Genomic DNA, 14,885 nt, shown 5'->3' with positions numbered 1-14,885 from the left:
GAACTGGTCTCCTGTTTATAACGCTTGTCTCCTTTACCCTTGTTACAAGTTTGTCTTCATCGAATTGAAAAGTTTTAACATTCTGTCATTCTAAGAAATGGCTAGGAGGGTGTTTCTAAGCGTATTAAATGTAGCTTCTCTTTCCTGAACAGTTGCTTTGCTGATCGCTGTAAAGGGAGGTGTGGTCCCAGAACAGGCACGGAATTCCCATTCCTAAAGTGTACACTCTAGTTCCATCTCCATTTAATTAGTTCTGACTGGAAGCATGTGGCCCTCATCTGTAAAATTAGAAAGCAAATTAAAAGAACTTCAAATGTTAGAGTTCTACACCTCTGTGATATTTTTTTCTTTCCTTGCATCTTAACCTTGTCTGCCAATGTAAACTTAGTTACAGTAGGTGTGCTTTAGTTTTGTTCTCTAACTCTGGAATGGAATGCCAGTCATCTGGTTTTAAAGTGTGTTCATGCACACTCCCTCCCTGGGTCCCATCACTGCTGTGGAAGTCACACAGAGGAACCACTTGTAGAGGGCACTTCTGGACTCTTCCAACCCCTCATCAAATGTGATTATCTCCAAATGATTCCAAACCCAGGAACTGTGAAACTTAAGAACAAGGAAATCCGAATAAACTTTCTCTTGGACTGTGTAATTTCTTAAAACACGTTTTCCGGCCTCTCAAGGCAAGAGTAGATGCCTGCTTTCTGAGCTCCCACAATCCACAGTCTCATCATGACACAAGTCTATTGGCACTGTTTACTTGTGAGTTTCTCACACTCTCCATGCATCTGTCCATCCACCCAGGCAAAAATATCTATTGAATACTTACTATGTGCCCAACATTGTTCTAAGCATTAGGGAAGTGAAGGTGAACAAATCCACAAAGATTTTGCTCTCCTGGAGCTTCTATTCTAGCAGGTGAAGAAAAACCTAGGGCTGCTAGTAAACAATGTGATCTCTCTGCAAGTTAGAAAAAGGTGTGTGGCTTAGGGAATAGACAGCACTTTTTGTGTACTAGGAGGAAGCCTCTTCCTCCAGCCAGACTCAGTCCCCAGCTAAGGGGTTTAGCTTTGGGAAGAGACAGTAGGCTAGATTTCTGGACTCCTTCCTTCCCTCCATCCCTCAGCTTGGCAAACCACCTTACAGGGAAGTGACAAGTTCTATGGAGAAGAGTAAAGCCAAGTAAAGGATCTAGAAAGTGATGTGGGCACGTGGGGAGGGGTATGCCAGCTTATACAGTGTAGTTAAGGAGGGCGTCTCTGACAAGGTGGCATTCAAGAAAATAAAGGAAAAAATCATGCAAATATCGAGACCACTGTAAAACATCAATGGCAAATGCAAAGGCCCTGAAGCAGGAGCAAGTTTAATGGGTTCAAGGAACAGCAAAAGGGCAGCAAAAGGTTCAATTAAAAATGAGAAGAAAGACCTAAACAAGCATTCTCCAATGAAGACATATAAATGGCCAATAGGCACATGGAAAAATACTCAATATTGCTAATTATTAGAGAAATGCAAATCAAAAACTACAATGAGGTACCACCTCACACCAGTCAGAATAGCCATCATTCAAAAGTCCACATCAATAAATGCTGGAGAGGATATGGAGAAAGGGAACCCTCCTACACTGTTGTTGGGAATGTAGTTAGTGTAGCCATTATGGAAAACAGTATGGAGATTCCTCAAAAGACTAAAAATAGACTTATTACATGACCCAGCAATCCCACTCTTGGGCATATATCCAGAGGGAACCTTAATTCAAAAAGATACATGCACTTAATGTTCACAGCAGCACTATTTACAATAGTCAAGACGTGGAAACAAAGTAAATGTCCATTGACAGGTGACTGGATAAAGAACCTCTGGTATATTTATACAATAGAATACTACTCAGACATAAAAAAGAATAAAATAATGCTGTTTGCAGCAACATGGATGGACCTGGAGAATGTCATTCTAGGTGAAGTAAGCCAGAAAGAGAAAGAAAAATACCACATGATATCACTTATATGTGGAATCAAAAAAAAAAAAAGACAAAAAAACTCATTTACAAAACAGAAACAGACTCATAGGGATAAACTGGGAGTTTGAGATTTGCAGATACTAATATATATAAAATAGATAAACAACAAGTTCATACTGTATAGCCCAGGGGAATGTATTTAATATCCTGTAGTAACTTATGGTGAAAAAGAATATGAAAATGAATATATGTATTTTCACGTATGACTGAAGCATTATGCTGTACACCAGAAACTGACACATTGCAAACTGACTACACTTCAATAAAAAACATATGTGTATGCCCCCCGACAAAAAAAAAAAAAAAGGAATGAGAAGAAAGACCAGAGAATGGGTCAGCAAAAGAGCAGGTCATGCAGGGTCTTATCGGCAATCATTCTAAGTCTCCACCCACCCACCAGTGATGCTGAGTGTCTGCTGGGTGGCGGGCCCTGTGGGATCAGCTCTGAGGTCTTGTGAACCGCAGCTCTATACTCACCACCAAGCCTTTAGCATTCAGCACAGTGCCTGGCTTACTACTAATGTTCAGTAACAGTAAGCTGAGTTGTCTTCGGGAACTCACCAGTAGTAGAGATTCCGGCCTCTCTCTGGATGTTGGTTTCCTATTGCTGCTGTAACGAGTCACCACAAACTTAGAGGCTTAAAACAACAGAAATTTATTATCTCCTCGTTCTGGAGGTCAGAAGTCTAGACACACGATGTTGGCAAGGCTGGTTCTTTCTGCAGGCTCTTGGGAAGAATTGTTTTCTGGCCCTTGCCAGCTTCTAGAAACCACCTGCTTTCCTTAGTTCTCGGAAACATTTTCAAATCTCTGACTACTCCTTCCACTTGAAAAGACCCTTCTGATTACATCAGGCCTCACCCGAGTAACCCAAGATGAGCTTATTTTTTTAAAAACAACTTTACTGTGGTATTTCTGTACACTACACATATTTCAGGTGTACAATCTGATGAATTTTGATAGATGTATACACCTATGAAACGACCACCACAATCAACATAGCTAACATTTCCATCACTCTCAAGAGGTGTAAATTTTCTAACTCCCAATTTATCCCTTCCCACCCCCTTTAACTCCTGGTAACCATAAGTTTGTTCTCTATGTGAGTCTGTTTCTGTTTTGTAAATAAGTTCTTTTGTGTCTTTTTTTTTTTTTTTTAGATTCCACATATGAGTAATATCATATGGCATTTTTCTTTCTGGATTATTTCACTTAGAATGACCATCTTCAGGTCCACGAGCTCCTTATTTTAAGGTCAGCTGATTAACAACCTTAATCTATCTGCTAATTTAATTCTCCTTTGCCACATAAAATATTTAAATTCCCAGGAATCAGGGCATGAACCTCTTTGAGGGGAGGGGAAGTATTCTTCTGCCTTCCAGAGGGTGTTTAAGCTAATTTAAATGTACAGGTTTAGTGGGGGAGGATATAGCTCAGTGGTAGAGCACATGCTTAGCATGCATGAGGTCCTGGGTTCAATCCCCAGTACCTCCCCCAAGAATAAATAAATAAACCTAATTACTTCCCCTCCACATTTAAAAACATCTGGAGGTGACACATAGGTAACTCTTACTACCACATCCCTCCTTTGTTAAAAACGTACACTGACTATGTCCTGCTCCTGTCTCCCCCTACACATCCTCCACTAACAGTCTGGTACATCCAGTCACAGTTCTGGAAATACTGTTTCTTCCCACTTTCAGGGCCTGGCTTATAGTGTCTCTTTCCTTCCACTCACCTCCATCCATCTCTGTGGAATTTACTCAAGGAAGCCTTTCCATCTGCTGGAACTCACATCACTTGCTCCCTCAACCAGCTCTGATGGCCCTGATGGCCCACTTACAGTGACCATCCTAGTTGAGCTATTATCCTTTGATTGTTTCACAAATACGCCACACACTCCCAAAATGTTTGACAGTTCTCTGCCCTCAGCTGGTGAACAGAAATTGCTACTCTGAATGCCTTGGTCTGTTGCTTTTCCCAGCTTTTTCTGTCTTTCAGTCTGCCTTTTAACCGTGCTCAGAAATTATCACCCCCATCTTTGCTGGATGGTGTTTCTACTGCTGTCAGCACCCAGCATTCCGCAGTTATGCTACATTGCAAAAGGTTGTGTGTCGACATGTTTTGGGAGCATTTTCCCCACATAGTATATTATGTGTCTATAGATGAGTGAGTTTAATTATTAAAGGCTTTGGAGTCTATCTGAAAGTTTATGTAAGAAAAACAAATTGATGACTGATGTAAACATTGTGAAGTTCATTCTCATTCACTGTGATGATCTATAAATGATTTTTTTTCTCTCTGCATTCTTGCATCACATGATGGAAGCTAGTGTGAAAATGGGCAATTTGAAAATTATCCAAATAATCCTCACACATATGCATAAAGACATTTATACGTAGGATAGTCATATCATTTTGAGGGCTGTAAAATTCTGGAAGCAAATTAAATGCCCATCAATGAGGAACTAGGTTAATAAAATACAGCACAATCATACTATGAAATATTATGCAGCCATGGAAAAGGTTGAGATGTATGTACTGACAACAGCCTCCTAGATAATTTTAAGTGGAAAAAGTATGATCAAGAAGAGCGTATACAGGGGGAGGGTATAGCTTAGTGGCAAACTGCATGCTTAGCATGCACGAGGTCCTGGGTTTGATCCCCAGTACCTCCATTAAAATAAACAAACAAACAAACCTAATTACCTATCCCCCAAAACAATAAAATTTTAAAAATCACTAAGATAAGGAAAATTTAAAAAGTGTATCGTTTCTATATTTAAAGGGGAATGTGAAATACATGCCTACATGTACATAGACACTGAATAGCCTAGGGTCCCTCAAGACACTTAATAGCTGTTACCTCTGGGGAGGTAAAATAAGGATCTGGACCAGGAGATTTTTTTTCAGTTTATTTCATTTATTCATACCCTGTGAGAATCTAATCATTGAGGTGTGACAGTTTCTTTTCATACTCCAACTTCGGCACTTGAGGCATTTCTTTCCATTTAAGAAGAAACTGGTTTGGATTTATCTAGGTTATGTGCTCAGTTGAATGTCCCTAAAAAAACCATCTTCTGAGTTGAATGGTTGCCTTCTATGGAGGTAGGTTCTCTTTTCAGGGTGCACGTACTTGATAATTTGTAAGAGTAATAACCTCATACACCATTTGCATTATTTTCATTGATTCCTTGTCCTTTTTGAGGGATTGGGGAGACTAAAGGTTCAAGTAAGTATGTATGGTATGTAATGGCAGTGGGAGCTAAAGTCAAGGCACCAAAAACCGTGTTGTGAGTGATGAGAAACAGCCTCAATGCGGGGAGATGACCTTTTTACGTTGCGTTATGAAGAATAACGTGAGCTACTTAAATAACTGCACCCATTTCATTGTCATTTGGTATTTTAATTATGATTTCAACCTGCCAGAATTCACCCTACAGGAGTTTTCTCAGGAATGAATTATCCTTGTGATAAGAGCATTATTTTATTTTTTTTAAAACCACGTATATTACTGTTTCAAAAAAGAAAGAAAAAAATCTAATGGAGGCTTTTACATAGTTAAAAAGACCACAGATCAACTGAGAGGCAATTTTGAATGAAAAGAATTATGATGCAACTGCCCCAAAGTGGCTGATGTTTGGGGCGGAGTTCAAAATGGCCCCGGGAGCTAGAGTACAGAAATGACAGGACACATCACATGAGTACCTGCAAACAGCTGGCACCACTGAGCTGAACACAGGGTATAAAAACCTTTGCTCCGAAAGGCTGCTGAGCCAATCTTCAGAAGCCGTACCGGCGCACTGACGAAGATGCTCAAAATCCACACCAGAGATGCAAAATGAAACAGAAGTTTATTTTCTGCAATCCTGTCTGTAAATTACAAAGGCAAAAATGCTAAACTACAGCATGTAACTTTTCAATATTTAACCAGAGTACTTGTAATAAATATGCATTCTGAAACAAGATAAAAGGCTACACTCTGTCAGGCATCCTATAAAATGTCTCAAGTTTTACCCTCTGCAGCATTTCTGTGGGGGGAGGGGGGCAGGTGGAGGGTGGCTATGTGTTTTCTTAAGTGCTGTGACAAAAGGTCCTTTCACATTTCTTTGGAGCATTGTCGAGAAGTTGCTGAGCTCTAAACAACTTAAGGACAGTAACACCCAGCTCAAAAGCCATTTTTGCTTTGCTGTCGTTCCTCATCCAACACAGATGAACACGCCATCCACCGCTGCCAAGTGGCCCATGGGTCCTCTCAGAGCTGGCCTCCACTTTTGGTTATACACTTTAGAGATTTCTGTATTCCGTTTACACCCCTCAGTAAGATCAATGCCATAAGGGAAGGGAAGCTGCAAGCAAGTTAGAAACATTTTTCACCTGAAAGTAAAGTGAACAGAAATGTTTTCTGCCAAGACCTCGGCTAGGCACCATAACGCTTACCAGGATTTTTTTGTTTTAAAGTTGAAAAACAGTCCTTCCAGAGATAATTTACGAGTGCTGGTATTGTTGGGGCATTCAAAAATATTCAACAGGTTAAAGACGACTTACTCCATTCAGAGATGTGCTACAGTTCTGAGCAAGAACATGACGGCAGAAAAATCTAGGGGTATCGGTGGCAGTTCATGAGTTTGGAGTATATAACCACCGTTTGCTATAGCTGAAAACTCCGAGGAAAAAGTTACATTAAAAAAAAAGTCTTAAGCATGATTACCTAAAAAATATTTTGTTAATATAGTCTAATGTAAATTTCACCTATTTAGGGATTTAGATATGAAAACCTCTTTAAGAGCCAATAAAAATATGGTAGAGAAAAAAAAACACTTTAAAAAAATTGAGGTTAAAAACTATGAGGCATTTCTTTTGGCTGTAAACACGCAGTTTACTGTCCCTTGTTGAAACACAAATGTTTGGATTTCCTGAGCTTCGTGGGTAACAAACAGCAGGAGGCAAGTTTGCATAGAAAAATTTGCAATATGTCAGCGATTTACTTAAAAAGAACTTTCAAGGGCAACTTGCTTTTGTTTTTTTAAACTTCATGTTTTAGTTAATAGTGCTTATCAAGCTAGGAGACTGACAAGCACGGTGATGAGAAATATAAGGCAGATTGAGGGGGAAAAGGATGGAACTAGAGATTTTAAATCCACAGGATATCACGATAAAGGGTCTTAGGCACGCACCAGTGCTGTACGTAGCACAACCAGTGCTATACTAATTTGGTTAGAAATCAAATCATGTTTGGGGATTGGAAACCAAAGGCAAAAAGAGCCCTGCTGTGCTGAACGGCACAGCCTGAGTGTGCGAATGGAGGCAGCCTTCACTGCGTGGCGGCGTCAGTATCACTCAGTGATGGGGAAGCCCCTCAGTTGGGCAGGTACTGGGGAGGATTCCCACTGCCAGCACTAGGACCGGACTCCTGGGCATTGCCAATCCCAGCTCTGGAATCTGAAGGGCTGGCTTCACCTCTGCTGCTCTGAAGTCTCTAAGCAGTTCTCAGATCGATGGTCTTCTCCTGGAACCAGTCCTCAGAAAGAAGCCTTTGGAAAGGAAGCAAGTCTATTATCAGGGTCACAGTGATACCACGAATGAGAACAATGGCAGTGGTTGCCAACAACTCTGGATTGAACACAAAGGTGGACAACAAGGGGCCAGCGTCCTGCCAAGGGATCTGCTTTACTTCTTCTGGGACTGGTTCTTACACATGGTAAGGATTTGCTTCAGTACTTTTTGGACATCTTCATCCATCTGGCCCTAGGAAATTCAAACAAAAGACACTGATCAGAACCTGAGTCCTGACACTGTCTCACCTAGGGATGGAGATGGCTGGCTGGAATGAGCCCTTGGCTTCTCCCCACTGATCTCCTAAAGGAATGTTAGCTCTACCCATTCCCACATTTCTAGCAGGAACTGAGCCCAAGAGCGGGCCCTGCTCTTTTTCCTCTGGAGGATGGTGAGGCTGGGCTGCCTAAACCTTCAGGTTTAGGTCTTACTTCTCACAGCTAGTTCTCTAAGACAGATTTTGTTTCTACCACAGCCTGCACTGGAAGGAAAGCATGAAGCAGTGCATTTTGCAGGGATTTTATTCATCCTTTTTGAGGGAAGAGATGTCCTTTTTTTGCATTAAAAATTCATATAGAGTGGGAAGAGTGTAGCTCAGTGGTAGAGCACATGCTTAGCATGTGAAAGGTCCTGGGTTCAATCCTCAGTACCTCCATTAAAAATAAAATATAAATAAAAATAAACCTAATTGCCTCTCCCCCCAAAAATCATATAAACCCAATATATTTTTAATGTCTTCTAGCCTTTAAACTATCCTTGTCTTAATACTCTTAAAATGAAATAATTATATCCATCAGTGATAATTGATGAAATATTTTTTTCTAAAGGGGAAAATAAAAAAAGCAAAGGGTTTCTAGTTTCTGCAAGTGTGAGCCCAGCCAACCACAGCAGCAACAGTCCCAGGAATGAGACAGCGCCGATGGCTCTGAGAATACCGTGATGCCTGGAAAATAAATCTAGACTCCTCCTCTATTAGGAGGAGGAGGGGGGTGGCGGATGGCAGTCACATCCTCCTTCAGTTCGCAGCAAATGAGGCTGCTCCCGACACAAAATCCAAAGCAAAGCAAAAGGCATTTTTAAGCTTTCCAGTGAGAAGTTGTCTCTTTGAATCCTCATTGGTTCTGCTACCTTAATGAAGGGAGTCTGGGCAACACCTGCTGTGGAATTTCTTCAGGCTCCCCAGGTACCATACCTGCACAGCATACAGAAGGTGCATTCTGTACACCGATATGACTTCCTGGTGTTGTTTCTTGCATTCCTAGAAAGAGACAATCTGACATTGTTCAAGAGTTTAGGAGACCTTGAAAAAACAAAACCAATAAACTCAGAAAGCTGCAGCCAAAAGCGACCAAAGCAATCCCTTCCACCAACCAGTATAGGAAGCCTTTAAAATTGTCGTGGACTCAGTGGGTGTGCCAATTTGGAACGCCTGTCAATCTTCTTAGGGGGAAAAAAAATCTACCTATTTCATACCTTGGTATGTAAACTCCCAAAGAAAATTCATGTAAAAAGTAGTTATTATACTTCAAAATGTGTTTTAAAACTATATGCACACCTATGTTAAGTGCGGAATTATTCACACAGTCAATAGTGCAGGGAACTATATGAAACTATATGAAATGTAGAACGTTACTGTCTCTGAGTGGTGGGATTATAGGCCATTTTTCTTTATAGTAGCTTTTCCAGAGTTTTCTGTATCTTCCAGCTTTTCTACTGTGACCAAATATTTATTAATTTAACATTCAAAATGTACTCTTTTACAGAGTTATTGATGACCTAGTGTTGTGTAATCCCTGGGGAATTCAATTATTTAGCTGTCTGTGTACCAAGGAGGTGAACAGGGTGACGGCACCAGTCTCAAACAGTTCCTCAGTACAGCTGTTAATGCTGGGATTTCTCCTTGTTGAGCTGTTAGTCCAGTTCCTCTCAGTGACTATTTCAAGGATCTCGGCTCTTAAACTCTTCTAAAAAGAGGCCTTGCTTCCTACTTCATGGTGCAAATTGAGACTCATACGGACCGCTTAAAAAATTGATAAAAGTTAAGCAATACTCATTCACACCTCCTTCCCATCAGTGTCAGAACATGAAGTGTCTGCCCCATTCTAGGACAGCCTTTGGAACCTCTGTCTTTGAAGTTCACGCCATTAGAAGGTACGCTTGGCGGCTCTCAATCTGTGCTTGAGTTTCCTCCACCCTTTTGGTGACCTCCACTCCATCATTTATAACTGTATCTCCTGATCACTGTCTTCTCTGCCATGCCCGCTTCTGTCATCACTTGGTTGATTCCACTCTCCACGTGGATGAGTCACTGACCAACCTGGCCTCAGTCCTTCAACCTCAGCTTCTTGACTTATTCCTCCTCCTTCCAGCCACTCGCTCTTACTGTCATAGCTCTGCCTCGGTCATCACCTCTGAAATCTCATCTGAAAGCAGCCCACTCCCTCACCACCACCTCCTACCTTTCCAGTAAACGGACTTGAGGCTTCCCCTGCCTCCTTCTATGACCCGTCAGCCCCACCAGATACCCCAGCTCCATAGTCACTTCTCCAGCAGTCAGCCCACTGCAATCCACAACCCACCCCACACTCCACTGGAACTGTGCTCGCCAAGGATAGCAGGGGCCATCAAAATGCCACATCTCAGTCCTTGCTGCCTCCTGCTTATCTCTTAGAGATTCAGCACAACCATCGCCTCCTGCAGGAAGCCCTCTGAGACTCACCCAGACTGGGTAAGCACATTGCCTCTCTACGCCCACAGCATGATGGGCATCTATCAGTGGACGCTTACTACACTGGGTCCATGGTAAGCCTTTCTACTGAGTGTAAATTATGTGAGAACAGGGACTGTGTCTCATTCATTTTTGCATCACCAGCACCTTGTACATCACTGATGCACAGGAGCTCATTAAACGCATGTTGAATAACTGTCAGAATGACTGTATAAACCATTAGTACTTTATCTCCAAGTCTGAAACGACCTGAAAAACAGTCAAGAACATCTTCTCCTTCCTTGATTATTCCTCCACTGCTACAGCTGGGAACACACAAAAAGCTGGCTTTGTACTTTGCAGCCAGCTGGAGGAAGGACTGTAGAAACCTGAATTCACCAGTGTCGAATCTGCATGGAAGAAACCACAAAGTCCAGGTCCTGTTTATAAATGGAAGCTAGACACAGTCCAGGACAGACTGACCCTTGACTTCACGTGGAAAATGTAACACACCTTTGTCAACTAAAACCTTAACAGATATTGTGGTGGCCAAAAATGGCCCTCCGAAGATGCCCACATCTGAATCCTTAGAACCTGGGAATGTTATCTCTAAGGCAAAGAGGACCTTCCAGATTAAGTTAAGGATCTTGAGCAGGAAAGAAAGATTATCCTGATTATCTGGGTAGACCTTAAATATAAACACCAGGGTCCTAGAAGAGGGAGGCAAGAAGGTCAAAGGTGGGAGGAGATGGGAGGACAGGACCAGAGGCTGGAGTGACGTGCTTTGGAGACGGAGGAAGGGGTCACGAGCCAAGGAATTCAGGTGGTCTCTAAAAACTAGAAAAGGCAAGGAGATGGATTCTTCCCTAGACCCTTGAGAAGGAAGCAGCCCTGCTGACACCTCGACTTTAGTCTTGTGAAACTGATTTCTTCAGACCTATGATCTCCTGAACTGTAGATAATAAATTCGTGTTGCTTAAAACCAAGTTTGTGGTGCTGTATTACGAAAGCCGTTGGAAACGCATACAGACAGACATGCAATATGGCTTTTCTGGGCGAAATCACGAGAGGGGCCAAGGAACAGCTTCCAACGTGTAGATACACAACTCCCAGAGACCCTGGCCCCTAATAAGAGGCAGCTCTTGCCACAGTCAGAGACAGTGACCACCACTGCAGATGAATGGAGGAAGGGTAAAAAGTAAGTGGATGAGCAAACAAGAACAAAGGCTTCCGCCCACTGTCCTGTGGACTCCTCCCTTCCCAGCGCTACGTCTAACCCATCTCCTTGCAGGTAGTGACCGGGAATTCCACCAGCTCCCTCTCTGGGCTTCACCCAAGATGTCTTTAGTCAAGCGCTCGCTGAGGTACCCCCAGGCTGGGCGGCTTTTTGCTCACGCCAACCTGCCCCAGCGGCGGGGCTGGTGCGCGAGCTGCCCGGCCCCCACCCCAGCCGGGCGGCGGGAACTCGCCCACTCACAGCCAGCTGGTTCTGCAGCTGTTTGACCTGCTGCTGCAGCGCGTCCAGCTGCTGGCTCTGCCGCTTGGACGAGCTGGCGGAGTAGGAGAGCTGCGAGAGGCTGTTCAGGGCCTCCTTCAACTTGGTGACTTCCTTTGACATCTCGTTTATCTAGTGAGAAAGGAAACGTCTATCAATAGGTTGGAACGTCCCTGAAGAAGCAGAACTCCCAGCCATCTCTCAACCTGGAAGGCAGCCTCTGCTGGCCTCCAGGACTCGAGACTTTGAAGCAATCCCTTGTTTATTTTAAAAAGAAAACCCATAAAATGAAACAGATAAAAAAAACAGATAAAATCAGGCAAGCGAACAAAGCCCTCTAAGGCCATTACATGCAAACAAGAGCCCCTGAATTATAGACTGTGTTTGGGGGCATGAAGGTAACAAAAGCTGTGACGTTGACTTCCTTCTTTTACCCTTAAAAGGGGTACTGTCAAAAAAATAAATCAGAAACAGGATTTTGGGTTTTCTTTGTTTGGAGACAGCCATGCCTTGTTCAATGTTGCTGACATGGGTAACCAGGAGTACATTGGAGGCGCCATGGTATCTCCGACATCTTGCTCTGTAGTGAAGGCAGTACCCTACCCTACCCCTACCCACTCTCGACCCCTGCCCCCTTGGCTTTAGAAGCTCGTTTTGAAACATTCATTATAATAAAGGAATAAAAGATAAACAGTGCTCTAATGAATGCCATTCAGAACATCTGATCCAGAGGACCAGGGGTACAGAGCAGATCCAGGTACGGGACTATCCTCCCCTCCCTTTCCTTTCCTCCTCCCTCCGTGCCCCACCCCCAACATTTCTCTCTTCCTCTCCCATACACCTTTGAAAATGAGGGCCAGGGAGGGTTTTTATATGGACTCAGGGGAAAGCTTATGGAGTTGAGGAAATCTGTATCAAGTCTGGGAGTGCTGAGGTCTCCACATGACAGACGCATCTGTCTGCATTCCAAAAGAGCTCAAGTTCAAGATGGGTCACAAAGGCTTCTCAGTTGGTGGGCTCACTTCTGATCCCTGACCCTTGGCAGAGCTTCTGTAAAATTACTTTTAAAGGGAAAATGTGTACCACACATGTGAAAATGCTTCAGTATGAGGGAAGTGGTAGAAGATCAGTGTCTTTTTTTAAAAAATAAATGTCCAGCCTTCTATTCTCAATGTGCCCTTGGGGACAGATGGAGTCATGTGTGGAGCCTCTGAGCATTCACAATAGGTTAGAGTTAACAAATGCTAAAAATGTTAATGATAGTAAATAAAAGTTGAAGGCCTTAGGGTTTACTAGCTTGAAATCCATCAGCAACAGAGTCTCACCAACCTTCTTGTCTTTATCCTCCTCCAGTTTCGAAGAGCTCTCGGAGTATCTCTTCATTTCCGCGAGCTCTTCCTGAGCGTGCTGGAATTTTTGCAGGAGTTCATTTACTTCTTGCTCTTTGGATTTCAAGAGAGTCTGAACGTTTTCCTTTTCCCTTTTCATCTGTGAGACCTCACTTCTAATCTGGGCCATCTCTGAATGGGCCTTCTCTTTCTCTTTTACGGAATCCTTTAACTTTGAAGCCAGCACACTCACTTCGCTTTCCAAAGACGACTGGAGCTTCTCATATGCAGACCTGGGCACCATCGCATCGGTCACAGCCGCCTTCTCTGCTAGGAGTTGTTTCTCCAGTTTGGCCACTTCCCCCTCCTTGCTTGCGAGGTGCTCTTTAAGACTGCTCATTTTCTCCTCCATCTCTTTGGCAGTGGTCCGCAGCGTGGTTATCACTTGCAAATGTTCTGAGATGGAGACGGAGTTCTCTTTCTGCGCATCCACTGACTGTTTGAGCTGGGTCAGCTCGCTCAGCACCTTGGCGTACTGCGACTTCATCTCAGACAGCGCCTCTTCTGCCTTTGCTCTGGATATATCCGTCACCTGCATCAGCTTCTCATGCTCTGCCTTGTGGATATATTCAGCTGTCACATCTTCCAGAGATTTCCTCTTGCGGTAGTCCTCCAGCTCGGCCTGGGCTTCTTTGTACAGCTGGGACAGCTCACTCACCTGCTTGTTGAGTTCATCTATCATCCTGTTCATGGCCTCTTTCATGTCCTCAGCTTCGTCACCGGCCTCCTGGGTCATCTGACTCTTGAGGGTATCCTTTAATTTCATGATTTCTTCTTGGGCCTCTTGGTATTTCTCAAACAAAAATGCCTTCTCCTTATTCATGTTCTCAATAACAGAGCAGTACGAGCTTTTCATCTCCTCGTACTCTTCCACGGGTGGTTTAAGAACCGCACTTCTCTCCCTCTCCACAAGCTTTTCCTCTAACGCTCGCACTTTCTCCTTATTTCGTTCACTTTCTTCCAAGGCGTCCTGGAGTTCCCGCCTTAGCACATCCACTTCCTCCTCAGTGACCCTTAGCTCACGGAGATGTGAGTAAGTATCCACGCTTTCCGGCGAGACCAGGCCCAGTTTCATCTGCTTCTGCACCCTCAGGACTTCCTTCATAGCTTCCTCGTACTTGCTCTGCGTTTCTTTAAGTTTCTGGCTGAGGTCGGAGCCGTTCTCTGAAATCTCCGCACTGTTTAAGCACACGGACTCCGTCCTGCTGGCCTGGAGCTGTTTCCTTTCTGCTTCGGAGCTCTCCAGTCTCTTCTGCAAGTCCTGTACAACCTCCTGCAGCTGCTGGATTCTGACATCGCTGTCGATAGGAGATTTACTCAGGGAATGTGTTAGGACAGATGGAGATGATCTGGCGTCTGGGGGAGAGGTCTCACTAGGTTTGCCCGGGGATGGGGCCAAGTCTGTTTGAGTGGAATGGTAAGAGTCAAAGCTCAGGTCTGCTTCTGCCTCCTTGGGTGTTCTGGCCTAGGGGAAAGGCAAGAATGAAATGGCACCAAAAGTGTGGTTAGGTGAGCCAGCAACTGGACTGAGAGAACAATCCACACGTTACATACAGGAGAGCAGACGAATCTCTCTGCATGTGTCCTCCTGCCCCATGAAAAAATATGGTCTGGGACACGGGAGTCGCATTAACGACACTAAGCTTATTCTGTGCTCTATTAGGGCAGATTATGTGAGCCTCTTTAAAAACACAAGATTTGTTTTGGCAGTAAAGCCTCTGAC

The 14,885-nt window shown here is 43.6% G+C and overlaps 1 protein-coding gene across 7 annotated transcripts in view; it reads right to left on the bottom strand.

Annotated features, from left to right (window-relative positions):
• Positions 1-5,851: 5,851 nt before the first annotated feature.
• Positions 5,852-14,885, bottom strand: part of RAI14 (retinoic acid induced 14) — a 139,584-nt gene continuing 130,550 nt past the window's right edge. For all 7 annotated transcript variants that reach the window (XM_032470813.1, XM_032470828.1, XM_032470833.1 and 4 more), the window contains 4 exons: positions 13,104-14,627; positions 11,757-11,906; positions 8,765-8,830; positions 5,852-7,764 (listed from right to left, as the gene is read on the bottom strand). In XM_032470813.1, coding sequence (XP_032326704.1) covers positions 7,687-7,764; positions 8,765-8,830; positions 11,757-11,906; positions 13,104-14,627 — 1,818 coding nt within the window. In that variant the 3' untranslated portion in view covers positions 5,852-7,686. The remainder of the gene's footprint in view (positions 7,765-8,764; positions 8,831-11,756; positions 11,907-13,103; positions 14,628-14,885) is intronic.

This window comes from Camelus ferus, chromosome 3 (genome assembly GCF_009834535.1).
Source record: "Camelus ferus isolate YT-003-E chromosome 3, BCGSAC_Cfer_1.0, whole genome shotgun sequence".
NCBI classification, from domain to species: Eukaryota; Metazoa; Chordata; class Mammalia; order Artiodactyla; family Camelidae; genus Camelus; species Camelus ferus.
Note: the sequence above shows the minus strand (reverse complement) of the source record. Positions and strands in the feature narration are given on the sequence as shown.